The sequence below is a fragment of the Perca fluviatilis genome, chromosome 3, assembly GCF_010015445.1.
Source record: "Perca fluviatilis chromosome 3, GENO_Pfluv_1.0, whole genome shotgun sequence".
Classification (NCBI taxonomy): Eukaryota; Metazoa; Chordata; class Actinopteri; order Perciformes; family Percidae; genus Perca; species Perca fluviatilis.
In genome coordinates, this window is record NC_053114.1 from 19,823,818 (window position 1) to 19,839,253 (window position 15,436).

Genomic DNA, 15,436 nt, shown 5'->3' on the forward strand with positions numbered 1-15,436 from the left:
TTATGGGCCCATTTTGTATTACCCTATGACTGTAAGTCAGCAGGCTGCTTAAAAGGAGACAGCCGTGCCAGCACAGTGCGATTATTGCCTTCATATATTAACCCATATTGGGCAATTTCAAGAGACAAGTCAGATGATGCTGTGATAGATTTTACTGTGCTGTAAGTGTTAACTATTAACACTATTATAAGTGTAATATGGTCATTGTTGTATATCATCTGTTCAGACGACTGCACTCAGTTTGCTCTCCATGCAACCGTTATAATTGCCATCCTCACATCCATTTCATGAGAAAAAAAAAGTGTTTTTAGTAATTAAAATGAAATAATCATGTTAATATAGTGATGTGATGAGTTAAGCAAATAAATGGCTAAGTAAATAAATAATTATCGAAGAGCTGAGACGAGTCATTCACATAACACGCCATGTATTGTTTTTCCCTCTGGAGTCTTACCACTAGTCACAAGATAAACATCATGTTCTTTTCTTAGCAGTACACACACACACAGAGACACACACACACACACACACACACACACTCACACACTAGTTGAGAAACAAATGTCTTGTGATGTAAATGAAGAGTGCATACACTGGTATCTCTAAGGTAATTAAACAGAAGTAAAGGTCTACTGTGACTGGGAGGGCTTGTCAGGGGTGGACTAATGGTAAAGCTGATTAAAGTGTGTTTTATCCCCCTAATTAAACTCATCTTCTCAGCCCACAGTATACAGACACGTTCAACAGAGTAGGTTTACAGGCCCGCTGAGACTTGCATCAGTATGTTGTTGTTCTTACCTTTACATGTTGGTCATAAAAGTTCATTTTCTTCACAGTTACCAATGTGATCCAAAGCAACATTCATTGTTTGTAATACAGATACAGTTTTAACTGAACAGCTGTTGTACAATATGCTTTTTCTCCAAAGCAACTTAGCAGTGAGTGCATTCTCATCAACAATTGTAAGTGCATCCCTCCCGAACACACAGCTAACAACAGTCAATCCAGTGCTACAGTACAAATGCTTAGAATTTTGAGAAGATACAGTACTCATCGGACACAGAGGTGATATAACTCAATTTGGCATGAACAACCAGGGCTTTAACTTCATGATGACACATGCCACATGCTTGTGAAGTGTTTTCCTACTTGTGCTTATTTGGTATTTTTGTGACTCACTATGAACTTGACTGTGTTCTATCTCAAAGGTAGGTGCAGTACGGAGGAAGGTGGCTCAGTTTTTAGAACTGCAATTTCACAGCAAAGGGGTTCTGGGTTTGAACCACTGTGCATTTCATGTGTTCCTCTTTCCTACTGCATTCCAATGGCTAGAAGTTACGCTAGACTGCAAACTCTAAATTGCCCATGCACTGAATAACATTGTCTGTTGATGTGTGCTAGCCCTGTAACATAATGGCATTTGAGCTTGTATTGTTCAGCTAATCACACCTATACTTGTAACAGTTAACCAAAAATGTAAGATGTCTTTTTAGTGTATTAATACGTGTTTGTGGCATTGTGAATGACTGTCATCCAGTAGAAATTGTGCATTAGGATGTGTGAAATGAGAACAGTCCATGCAAGTGTCAGCACCCTCTGAAGATGTCAGGGAATGCCCCCCTCCTATCCCTGCTGTCCACCATGGTCCTGAGTGGCTCTTTTTTCTAATAATGTTTAACCTGTTCTTGAATTGAACAATGGTTTCTTTGGGAAATGAACAACGCAGTAGGCAAATGTGCTACTGTACATCCTCCCACACAAATGTAAGGTGCCATATATTCATCTCATGAAGCTGCATCTCCTACAGAAGAAAATCAGTTTCTTTTTGGGTGCTCTTATGTCCAGACTGTTGTAATGTAAGTGGTCATGACGGATGCCAGTCCAACCCACACCATCTGAAAATGTATTCATCAAACGCCTATTCCACTGCAGCATAGATTTGAAACATGCCTCTAGCCACACAATTACCAAAAGTCAGTGGCCACAGGCTGTTCTGGGACTTCATTATGATGTTGCTGATTTAATTTCAGTCTCTTTTTGTTCTCCATTTGTAATGCAACTGTCCCCTCAATGGCACTGTACATTTCTGGAGTACTTTTAATGTAGGACTCTCCGTCAGTCATGCCACCCTCAGCAGTCCCTTCATCCTCTACTGCTTCAATTAAATTGGAAACCAAATCAATTTTACCCCCTTAAGACCAAATCACCTACACCACAACTATTTGCCATTTAGCAGTTTGTCTTGGACAGAGCTTTGTGTTATTACACTTGGTTGCTTATTAATTCAAAATAAGACCAAATATCAATTTGAATATTAAAAAGGAAGGAGATGATTGGCACCAGAAAGCGGAACATATCAAAAGTATAAGCCTTTCTTTGCGCTATCATAACTTTAATTATCTGCTTCTCTTTCGCTGCAACCTTTCGATCCAAAATGTTCTACATTTGCAATTTCAGCTAATGGAAAGTGTACTAAGACATCATGTCACTGCCAGCACTCAATCAATCTCAATCACCTGTTTTATGCATGCACCTTATTTTTGTTGTCAGCCTTGACAGGACCAAACACTGCAACCAAGGATTTACCAGGATCACTCTGACATTGTGGACTGAAAAATGATCAATTATAATGTTGCCAACTCTTACTTCCCCTCTTTCTGGCTAGGTACTAATAAATAATCTCACATTCTGAGCAGTTTTTGGAGGACTGCCATTAATTAGAGTGACAGACAAGTGGAATATATTAAGAAGATGCATACTGAGACAGTGTTGCTCTACCCCTCTTTCACCTATTTTCCTCAGCTTTTGCCAATAATTGGTATAGTTTGTGAGAGAAACTGTTGTCTTAACACATATTAGGGATATAATGTTAGAATTGTAACACTTACAGTTAAAGTAACAACAGCAATGAATTGACACAACTTTTACCAGTGTAATTAACAGCAACCTGAATAGGACACAAGGCTTAAAAATACAGTCACAAATTTTTATCATGGCATTATAATTATATCTTCGAAATCTAAAAATGTTCGCTAGTTGGTTGTTTCTAACCAAACATCTTAACAAAACTAACTGCTATTCTATAATTTTCATAACCAAAAAAGTATGGTACAGTAATACAGTAGATGGCATTTTCAGTTTTACCATGAGTGCCATCGCACACTTAATCACTGTATAAATATTGCACTAATGGCCTTTGTCGCATTAACAAACTACTCCTACTCTTCATTGATGTTTGCCGATGACTGTGTTCCAACCAAACATGATAAAAAGAAATGTTCATTATTTAGTATAATATTTTTTTGTGAAGATGATACTGTTGTATATGGCTGTATAGTATGTTAGCATCCACTCATTTCTGTATGGTCCATAATCCTATACGCAACAGTTAACTGAGCCTGTATGTACATAGCCAAATTATGTATAATCTTCTTCATATTGTAAAATGTGTAAGTGTTGTGATGGGTTGGTATCTGATTATTTCTTTAAGTTTGTGTGTGTGAGTCAGACGATGGAAACAGTTTAATGCCAATGACAGCAGACAGTCTGACAGACTGACTGGCATGTTGCCATTCAACATAGCTGAGCCTAACAGAGCATCAGTAAAAGTCTCCACCTGTGCTGCATAGCTAAATAAAGCTGCAAGAAGTTAATATATTGGTAGCCAAGTTGAGTATTTTTAGGAGACAGAAAACTATCTTAAGTAAGCAAATTTGGCAAAAAATATGGCCTTTGCTGATAAGAAGCACACGTCGGATGCTATACAGTGCTGCCGCCTAGATAACCCATTCCCTCCTTTCTCTCTGCTTTTAGTCTGTGTTGTTGTTGGTCATCTGGAAGTCAGTTAAAGACAGTGATTTATGCATGGGTCTTCATGCAGCATAGCCTCATTACACACAGCCATTTTGAGAATCAGCAGATAATTACAGTATACATCATAGACCTCATGGGCACAGCAGATTCAGTCTATTCCACTGGCCTGTCATTTAGGCCATAGGGCCTCTGGAAAAGAAAACTGGATTCTAACCTCATTTGGAATATGATTTGCTCTTTATTTTTGCAGGAAATCTCATTGGAAATTTGTTGTGAAATGTTGAATTGGCAATTTTTTAATTACTCTACTGTGACTAGTCATCATAGAAAATGGATTAACTGCTAATGGTATATTTTCATTAAATGAAAAGACAGTAAAGACAGCACATAGTCAAGCTCATTTGAGGGCAGTCAAATAGGTCTAATAAAAATGATGACTAAATGAATGAAGTCTTCGCCCGCAACTATTTGTATGAATGGCAATTAAACTAAAGCTAAGCAACTAATTCTAACAGACTTTTTTTTTTTCAATCTTCCATGAAGGGAACATTAACTCGTGCCCGAACTGAACTGAACCCTGAATATCTGGACCTCCGTCCGCGAGCCGAGCTGAACCCTGAATATTGGACCCCTTGCACCCCTTTAGTGAGTACTGATGGTCCCATTTCTCACTAAACGATCACCATAGATTCACTTAACACAAGTCATTACTTATAATTTACTCCAAATATGTTGTACAGTAATTTTACTTCACCATCCCATGCAATGGCATGCTAAGCTCAGTTATGATTTATTAGATTCAGTATCATTTTCTCATCCATGACTTCATCTGATTCTGTATGAGACACTGCGCTAAAACAGACTCTGCTTTCTTCATATCTTTTCCTTCTTCCCTACAATGTTTAAGTATATTTTGCTTCTTAGTTACTGTGACATATTGCACTTACAACATCATTAAATTCAGGGCCTAATGTGATGCTAATATCCATGCCATTTTTACTTGAGTAATACATATTTGTCTCATTACCTCAATGCTTAGAAAACACAGTGCTTGATAGTCATCTGGGGGTTGGAGGAGGTTTGCTTGTGTTGCTTTGCTTACACACTGGTGAATCTTAATGATGTCAGTTTTTCTTACTCTCTGGTATCAACTACAGCATATCAACATGGGGAGGGTTTCTTGTAAACTAGTAATCTCACCGTATTCTGCCTCCACTGCAGTGCCAGGTTCATTTAGTTCTGCCCTTTCATTATGCAGGAGTAATTAGCTGTCTGTACATTTTCTAATCATGTATTATACACAGTGGTAGTTAGAGATTATTCTGTAGAAGCTGCTCTATCTACTGTATATTTTTTTTCTATCTATATATATATATTCTTCATGATCTCTGCATTGTGAGCGTGGAATATTCCACTGGAAAACTTGAGCCTGGAGGTTTCTCCGTCTGAGTTCAAGGTCTTTGCTCAGGCATTAGTGAATCCATAGAGAGTTATTGATTTGAGTTGTTGTCAATAGAGCCGCTTTATGTCAGCCATGTGTGTGTCTCTTCGTTTTCCGCATATTTAATATTGCTGCTGCCCTTTTGTTATTAATGTGTGAACTATAGCTGAGTGATTGTGATATGCAGAACAAATAACAGCTAAACTCTAGCTTAAACATGCAAAAACTATATACATATATAAATATGCAAACATAGCTTGCAAATTATTGATTAGTGCATTTGACATTGTGTGAGGGCATGATGGACTTGATATATTTGTGTATATATATATATATATATATATATATTATAAAGACTAAAGGAGAGAAAACAGTTTATAACATTTTTTGTCTTGTAGTTATATTCTCATTAGTTGTAGGCTCAGATTTCCCTACATTAAAAATTCATCACCTGTTGTGCTCCCTTGGGTCCACCATCAGCAATTGTGGTAAAGCTAACAAGACAGAGGTATAGACACAATGTAAACAGGGAAGGGAGGTTCCTCCTACCCAAACTCCCTTGGGCTGTGATCAACAGACTGAGAGAAAGACTCCAATGTGCGTGCGTTATGGGAGTAGAAAGCTGAAACTTATTTCTCTGTATGTGCTTGATGAGCTTCTTACTTCGAAATAAATGGACTGCCACGTTTGAATACTTCATCCCTTCTTTAATACATCCATGGCTGCAAGCACAAGATGCCTTTTGACTTCTGCCTGCCATATTCATTTGCCCCTCCAAACAACCACACATACTCTCTCCTCAGGCCATGTTTAACTATGTTAAATTTGCAACTTACAGTATACTGGGCACAAAGTGAAAGCAAGCACTGCACAAAATCCTACTGTGATGGTCCACTGCCAGCCTGACCTACAACAGAGTGCGGATCAGGCCGCATTATTCTGTCCGAGGCCGGCCTGCGTCCGACAGAGCAGTAACTGAACCTGACCCGAGCCCGACGGGCATTAAGATATTTATGTCCGAGCTTGACCCGAGCCCGACACAGTTCAAATCTAATTTTTTTCCTCATACTAATGACACATGTATGTTTGTTTGTGTGGAAAGCCCACTTGTATTAAGCAACTGTAGGAAGGCATTCGGAAATGTCAACAGATGAGCGCATCAGCGCACACGGGGCTACAAGCGCACATTAACACAGGCGTGCACAATAAGCTGTTTTAAATTAAAAATGTTCAATGCCTTATCGCGCTGATGTGACCGAGCCTGACCCGAACCCGAACATAATTTCTAAATATCTGTCCGAACCCGGCCTTTCTCTCCAGTCTTATAAAATACATCAGAATGTTTATTAAAGAACTACAAATGCAGTAGGTCAACATGTAAATACATCAGTTGGTATCCCTTAGGATCCTCTTTAAGTCCACAATGTAGACATTGTTCCTGAATTTGTGTGATTTCATTAAATGGAAAACCCACTGGTAATTAAAATAAATAGGAAAATATCCCTTTGTTTAAAATTGTATTCTCACATGTACCACTCCAGTGGTAACACAGCACCTTGTTACTTGCAAGTAGGGTTTCTGTCATTAGATCAGAATTACTTTTAAGTTCCATTAACAAATGTGACTTTTATCTTTGAGGCGTCTTTCTTTTTATGAACCTGGACATATTCCTTAAACATGAATGGTTGACGGACCTATAATATGATATATGGGACAGTGTATGCTTTGTGTCTCCCTTCAGCTTGCAAAGTCAATATTTGGACTTTAGCCTGACTTAATGAACAGAATTTCTCAGAGATCTCTCCAGAGTGGTATTCGACGGGAGATCTCTCTGGCTTCGTTAAAGCACTTTGCTGTTTGCTTATTGGGCCTCACCGGACTGAAGAAGCTCAACGACAAACGCATGCACGCACTCACATGCTCACACACCATCAACACAGAGGAGGCCCCTTTCTTCCAGCCCAAGAGGGAATGATGACTCTCATTATCGCCTCAAAGCAATATGGCCACAGTGCCCCTACTCAGCAGCCCTATTAAGTTACCAGACAGCTTCATTGTATTGGTGTTCGATAATTTCCTTGCCTCTGTCATTCGTAGGGCATCAGGGAGTTGCTTTATGGTAAGGGAGGGGTTGGGAAAGTGGCAAGAGCTAACGTGAAAAGGCACAGCTGGCTGAAATGATTCCCTCCCACGCTTGGTGGATCTCTGGGCGGACTGTTAAGTCATCCTTTGCCACACAGACACCTTCCCTTCGTTTGTTTTTTAATTTTATGCAAAAATGATGTGCATTGGAATGCATGCTTGAGTTTATCATGTGAACTAGTAACAACACACAACAAATTGCATCCTCAACAGTAGTTGTTTTGCGGCAGGATAAATGCATTAAGAAACTGGGTAAAGTCACCTTGTAGTCTATATGACCCACTGATTTATTGGGAGTTTTTCACTCTGTGGTCCCCAGACTCATAGAGATCAATATATGTACTGCCATGTATATTTATTACCGGTGTCTGGAACACTGGCGTTTCCAAATGTATTACAATATTGGCGTGCAGGGAATCCAAAACAATCAAAGCTATATGCCCTCGAGGGTTTTCTGTATGGCACTAAAATTAACTGTGATACATGACGTCCCTTTTTTATTCACAATATCAAATAAGATTACATGACAATTTAGAAAGATATTAATTTAGCTTAAGCTCTATCTTTTTAGTGTTAAAAAGTAAGACGTGACGAATAACAAGTGACCGACTTTTGGTTTAACAAGCCACAGGTAACTAAGCATTATCGTATTCTAGCTTTATAGCATCCTGTAGCATCTTGTTTTGACAAGTTGCTATTTCATCAACATTGTGTTATGCTGGAAATTGAGCCTAACAACAATTACACCATGTCAGGACTGTAAAGCAGGTATTTTAGTTTGGAAAACGTTTGAGAAACGTCTGAACAAAGATTAGTGGAGTCGAGAGAGGCAGGATTACAATCTGAGCTAACAGCGGAGAGATCAACTTTCTGAGATGTACGTTGTTCACGGTGCTTGTAAATTTCATCAGCTTTAATTACAGACCTTTCAATGGCAATTTGAATTGAATGTTAGATAATGTCACTGGAAAATTGTGGGTGGTAAAAAGGAAGGGGAAGGATATGCCCACCACCACTAGACACTTTGTGTAGATTTAGTTAATCATTGCTCTGTAGGAGATGAAACGGCATGTATGTGGTTTTACCTTTCTTGAGTAATTATGGATAGGTTTTGGAAAAGTGTGACCTAACGTGACACATTATTTCACTATCACTTCCAGTATTCAGTAATGTTGCAGTTTTAGCAAGCTTCTACCATACCAAGGTGACCTTAGCCATGTTGTCAAAAACAATCCTTGCAGGTGTCACTGTGGAGGCTGAAGATGAGCCAATGACAAATACACTTATGTTTTATAGGCACAGGGTAAATGCATTACTTTATAAAATGTACTTATTGACCCAGCCGGAAAATCATTAATAAATCAATTGGCTAAAATGCTACAGACACTTGCAGCTACTGTGTTAATGTTGACAGTATTTGGACTTTTGTAAGAGACTGTGATGGAGTACTAAATCATATTTGGGTATGAGCTGAGACGACACAGGATATGTTAGGGGGTTTGGAAATCCAATAGTCAGTAATACTACATCCTGAGATACAATTTGTAAAACAACTCTACAATACAACCCTGTATATTCTTCTTCTCGGATCAATTTCCAGGTTTATATTAATGTCATAACTTTTCCATTGATGTTCTATTTTTGACATAAATGTGCAACCTGAAGACTCTAACTACGATTCTGTGTTTTAAAAGTTTGGCCCAATGTGGGCATTATCATGTAATAAAAATGGAACTGAATGTGATACCAATATGATGGTGTCAGTTTGAAATAAGAGCAGCTTATGTATTATGGAACTGTTTTCTACTGTTTAACTTTAAATTAGAGGTCAACGTTTAAAATGCTAAAAGGCCAAATTTGCTACATCACACATCTAATTGTGGCACTAAATGTATTATGCATCTTGCTACTACCATGGGGTGCCTGTATTAGTCATAGAGCCCGGTTTGACATGTTTCCTTGCTATTTGGTTAGCATTTACTTTCTTTTCAGAGGTCACCTTTCCACAATAAGTGCTACAATTTAGAAAACAAAATGACTCTACTCTACTACGACTTTAGAACTGTGGATTCTTTGCATTTTCTATTAACAAGAACTCTCTCCCTGAACCCTTACCCTGAATACAACCTTGCAGCACAGTATGCAACAAGCCTATGTTGACACTTTGTATACCCTTCAGCGAATCAAGTAAAAAAAAAAATCACCATTCTAGACCACAGTAGTCTTTGTACAGGAATGTTATTTTCTGCAACAAAGGTTTTTTTGTTCAGATTTTGGAAACTGTTGCATGTTTTACAGGCTCCGTTGACAGGAAAACTTTAAGGTGAGATTCAAGTGATCCTAAGAGAGGTGCAGTTGTCATTGTGTGTGTTTTCCTGAAAACTATGTCTCAATCAGCTACAGCAGAGAAATGCTCCGTGGACTGCAGAGTGGAAAAATGTGATAAAACCAGAGAGAAGAAGAAAGGCCAGGGGTGATATTACTTTAAATGAAATCGGTTCTGCTCAATTCTAAAACTCCCAATGAAATTGCCTCTATACATTACTATACTTATTCAGCCTTTCTGTTTCTTGTGCGTTGGTGCTCTATTCTTGATGAGAAACGCTATAATAATTTATTGTTATGGTAAGGATCAAGCTAGCTAAAGGATTTGAAATCATGCCAAGAGGTTTTGCCTTGGGAGAGCAAAATGTGTTTACATTCAGCAATTACTAAATAATACAAGCTGGCTCAACAGTAGGTAGTATTTTTAGTTGTCGTTTCCTTTTTTTCCAGAACTGCAGCGCAAACACAATAAAACACACACGCACTTTCCTTTTCATTGCTTGCCGTACTCCTCTTATCCTAACCCTGATCATCTATGCTGCTTCTTATATTACATGGATTCTTCCAGTTGTCCGACACACACAGAGCAATCAATGAAATCCATGAGGGCGGATTCATACACACTCTCGCTTGCGACAGATTTATGTATTGTGGTGGTTACTGTGAAATAATATTTCACTAGGGGCCAATAAGACAGCAGATAATGTCGTAGATAAAATGAAGGCTTACAAAAATGTTCAGTCTAAGCATTATCATAACATTAATATATATATTTTAAATTAATGGTATCAACAACTATGTTCATCTTTTCTTCACAGAGTGGAAACTTAGCTTCCTGCCTAAAATCATAAGGCAGCAGTGAAGTCAGGAGTAACTGCAACGACCTGGATTAAGCCGGAGTGGCTTTGTATGACACACTACTTACTCTTCTTTCTGTTCGACTTTCTCTGAAGGTCAGTTTGGCCATTAGCTAGATCAGCCCAATGCTGCGTGCCCCACCTCTCCACTCCAATTCTTCTCATCTCCCCTCTCCTCACTTCTCCTCCCCTCTCCATGGTCTGAAGAAAGATGTGATGGGGCTAAAATTATCTTCACACAAACCAAAGCTAAGATGTTAAAAGAGAACTCCTGCCAGCTTGGTAGCTGACCGCCTACTGTAATCAACTTCACCTTTGCGAGGTGTCTGTCAAAATAACATGCACCCATTTCTCCTCTACCCTTTCCTCCATCCTTCTTTCTTTTTATCCTTCTCCTCAACTCAATCCTCCCTTCCTCTGTTTTATTAACAACGGAGCTGGTGGCTTGTGATAACTGGTCACTCCTCCAGGCGTTGAAAGGCAAGGACACTCTATTATCCTAGCTAGATGGATGGGTTGAAATATTGCCTGCAAGTGGTAGAGCCTGCCAAATCCTCCAGTCTTAAAACCCCTTTGTCTCTGACAAGGAGGAACATTAGTGAGAGGGCCAGGTTCTTGGAGAGGGATACACTTCTCTGAATATGACATGGATAGAGTAAGGCGGACGCAGAAGTGCATATGTGTGAAAAGGAATCTCTATATAGCATAGCTCTATATGTAAGAAGAATGTATGAAAAACGTCCATTGCTTTGAGTAGCTACTGTGTTGTATCACTCGCTCTGTCCTTCCTTTTCCCCCACTGTGGGAGTGTGCATGTTAATGACAAAAAGAGAGAGAAAGAGAGAATACTTTGTATACATTAAAATGATTAACATGGTGCAGGTAGACAGCCGGTCAGCCAGACAGCAAGGTCACATATTAATTAGTGTCCTAATTATCAGTGACCTTTACCGCGCAACAGTTGCATGCTTTTTACCCTCTGTGTCTCTGCCAATTCATTTAGGAATATGTAGCCTATTTGCAACTGGGAAGTGTCAGTAGTTCATGCATCTTAAAATAAGCTTTGACGAACAGTGGTTGTATTTTAGTGTAGCTGTGCTTCTACAGTATACATCTTAATTATTTGGCAGTGTGACTGTTAGCAAAGAGATAGCAAAAATGCTATCTCTCATGAAAAGTGCTCCCTTTGGGTTATTGAGTAAGTTTGGAAATGTGTTTGTAGCTTTTCAAAATCAAGTCAGTACAGCCTTTTGACACCGTGGACACATGAACAAAGAAGATGCAGATGCAGGAACCAAACCAAGACAACGTACAAGTCACGGTTTTAAACATGTGGTTAATATTGGGAAACGGTCGCAGTTTGGTTGGGTTTAGGCACAGAAACTACTTGGTTATATTCAGGCACCATAACTACTTAGTTAAGTTTAGAAAAATATTGTGGTCAGGGGCGGTTCTACATTGAATGATGCCCCGGGCGAGACCCCCTTCGAGGAAACACTTTTTAAGGTGCACAATCGCTGCCTCCAACATTGCCAAAAGACAATGAACACAATATAGAATAAATATTCTAAATAGCACAAATCCTTCACCACACAAATGTGAAGACACATCAAAGATAATCAAATTATTACACTATAGCACTAAGAACAGAAAACACAAACTAAAACTAAAACCTGACCTTTCTGGCCTTACTTGATGCTAGTGTTAATTTTGTCAGACGAGACAAGACTAAATATGTTCGTCAACGACCTTTTTTTCCATGACTAAGACGAGACGATGACGAGACAGCGCCAATGTCCAAAAACACGCAGTGAGACTAAATTAACATGCATTATTGTTGATGAAAAAAGACGAGACTAAAATGTTTTGCATAAAATAAAAACTAAGATAAAATCTCTCTTCATTTTCGTCTACAATCGTCTCTACTTTTCCATCATGAGATAGAATATTCAGCTGTTACTAGGGTTGGGTACCGAGACCTGGTGCTAATACGGCACCGACTGGTGCCTTAACGACCGTTATCTACCGGACCGAATAGCAACGCGGATTTCAGTGCCACTTAAATGTCTGCACTTCTCTCTGATGCTCCTAAACGGACGTTAGAGGCAACCGAAACATCGCTGCATGGGACGCTAGTTAACACTATACTTGGCAGCAGGTAATGTTAGCCTACCGTTAGCTAGTTAACACTACACCTGACAGCAGGTAACGTTAGCCTACCGTTAGCTAGTTAACACTATACTTGGCAGCAGGTAACGTTAGCCTACTGTTAGCTAGCAGCTGGAGTAAACACGGTTAAAATGCTGACAGCTGAACGGTGTAAAGTTTGTCTGTATTTCACTGGAGAGGATTCCAACAGGGGGACGTACGACAGTCTGCAGCTGCCGTTGTCTGAAAAACAACACGTGTTGCGTTCAATTCAAACTCGCCTCGCCAGCCTCGTGCTGCGTTCAAAGCGTAAAATACCTTTACCTATTCAGTGGTTGTTTTTGTTGTTTAACAGGAATTTACTGGTGAAATAAGGAAGAGGCTCTATATTTATATAACTTTATATAATTTATTGTTATTTAACTATTTGACTGAAATAGTTATCAGAAATAATCTCAGAAATAATTTATTTTAAAAAAGACTAAAATGTTTTGACTAAAACTTGACTAAGATATATCGAGTTCTCTTTGGACTAAAACTAGACTAAAATTATGAGACTTTTAGTCGATGAAAACTTGACTAACAAAAAAAGATATGTGAATGACTAAATATGACTAAAACTAACAAGGACATTTGGCACAAGACTAAGACTAAGACTAAATTAAAAATGGGTGACAAAATTAACACTAGTTGATGCAAAATCATCAATGATGTCATCATATGAAATCTGCTCTCCTATTGAATGATTGATAATGATGACGGCAAGGCCAGTGAGCCATTCCTGGGACATGAACTCAGGTTTCACTTGATCAAGTTTAGTTTGGAAAAGCGCCTCTCTGCTGGAGCCACAGTGGCAGGGACAGACTGGGACCAAAAATCTGCCCTGGCATTTTGGCCCAGACTGGCACACCACATAAGATCACAGACAGACAGACAGACAGACAGACAGACAGACAGATAGATAGATCAATTTTTATTGATCCCAAACAAATGGGAAATACAAGTGTTGCAGCAGCACAATATCAGACACACAGCACACATACAGAATATAAATGAACTAATAGGATACAATATACATGAAATAATAATAGGATAGAATATAAGAACAAATAATTTAAAATATACAAGTTGGGAATAAAACTGTACAACTGTTTAACTAGTATTGATAAATCTGTACCCGTCCTTGCGCTCCCCCGAATATGTATACCAACTCCTACTCATTAAAAGTACTAACGCCATGTAATGAGTAAGTAAGAATCAGTGAGAGTTGACACATTAAATACTTCAACAAAGTGCCATTTATTAATACAATAAAACTATATACTCCTAATGAATCATAAAACAAGCTCATATATATATATAATCATTTCAAGAGGCCCTGTTCTATAATTTGAAGAGGTCTATCATGAGTTTTTGTCTGCCAATGCAGATAGAAAAGCTACAATTCTCGAGTTTTATCAAGGGCCAAAGTGTTTTAAGGGGAGTTGTGCTTACCGCAGGTTCTACCCTCACTCCCTCATCTCTGTCCCTCTCCTCCTGAGTCTCCTCCTCACTGTGCATTTGCCACTGCTGCCGACACCACCATGGGTCCTGCTACTGCCACGAAGGTCCTGCTACTACCAAAAACATGTCTTTTCGCTTTTTTCTTTTATTTGAGCCGCTTTGGTAACTTGGTTTCATTTTCGTGTTTAGACAATTGACATAAAAGAAAGATTTAGACTTGTCCTGCTCCGTCTCTGTGTACTTCTTATCTTTCGCGCCGTGGTGCACTGTTACGGACTATTCCATTTCATTGTGAAAGTAGGGGGGTGTTGACCTCTCTCAGCAAGCAGGGCGCCTGCAGCTGCTGGGGGCGCTGAACTGCCAATTCTCCACACAGTGAAATGATTGATAACAGAAAACTGCTTTTTTAAGTTCTCGTGCTGCCCCCCATGTGACATGAAAAAATGCCGCCCGGGGCGGTTGCCCGGTTCGCCCTTACCAAAAACCGCCACTGTGGTTTGGATTAAAATCTAACATTACTTCACTTCTGGTTACGCACATGACGCAAAACGTGATGTGGCTCCATTTGTTCCATAAAAAGACACTTACTGTTTACTTTAATTTTACACACAAACACCGGTATCATGGATGAAAGTCCTGTGTTTGTCATCCACCACCCCAACCACCCTCCATATGCAGAATTTGGCGCTCTTATACTTCGTCACCTTACTTTCTGCTTTTCTCCTGTCATAATTATTACGGCCACTAGAGGGCATAGCCATTATAAACGTAAATATGAGTAATTGCTGGTTGAACAAATTACTTATGTGGCCTTTTATCAGGGTCTCAAAGCATCTGACTGTGACTAAGCAGTATGTAGTCTCCTATTTTAGCTATATGATATTGTCCTTATATTAGTCAAGTTATCATATAGAGTGGCAGATGTTTTTTTTTTTTACAAGTAACCATTTAGATATATAATAGGGTTAAAAAAAACATTGAAGTACATAAGCCATTTACCACAAGGAAACAAACAATGTCAAACAAACCTATGGATGAGTTAAATTCTCTTTCTACTGTATGAAGTAGGCTACATACCAAGGAGAGAATGGACCAAGCCACTAAAGACGATTTGCCACACATTTTGTACATGAACAGTTATGCACAAGTACAAAATGTGAGCTGAAGCTTTATTTACAATAGTCCTGTGGAGGAAAAGTAAGAATTT

General features: G+C 38.9%; 1 protein-coding gene across 5 annotated transcripts in view; it reads left to right on the forward strand.

The window, feature by feature from the left end:
- The window catches only part of LOC120555792 (protocadherin-9), a 221,836-nt gene that overhangs the window by 51,699 nt on the left and 154,701 nt on the right, over nt 1-15,436 (forward strand). For 3 of the 5 annotated variants that reach the window (XM_039794868.1, XM_039794870.1, XM_039794871.1), the window contains exon 3: nt 4,357-4,458. The exons of 1 other annotated variant lie outside the window; for it this stretch is intronic. In XM_039794868.1, the coding sequence (XP_039650802.1) occupies nt 4,357-4,458 (102 nt within the window). Of the gene's footprint in view, nt 1-4,356; nt 4,459-10,539; nt 10,584-15,436 lie in introns of those variants that run through there. One more of the 5 variants, XM_039794872.1, reaches the window with a different exon arrangement.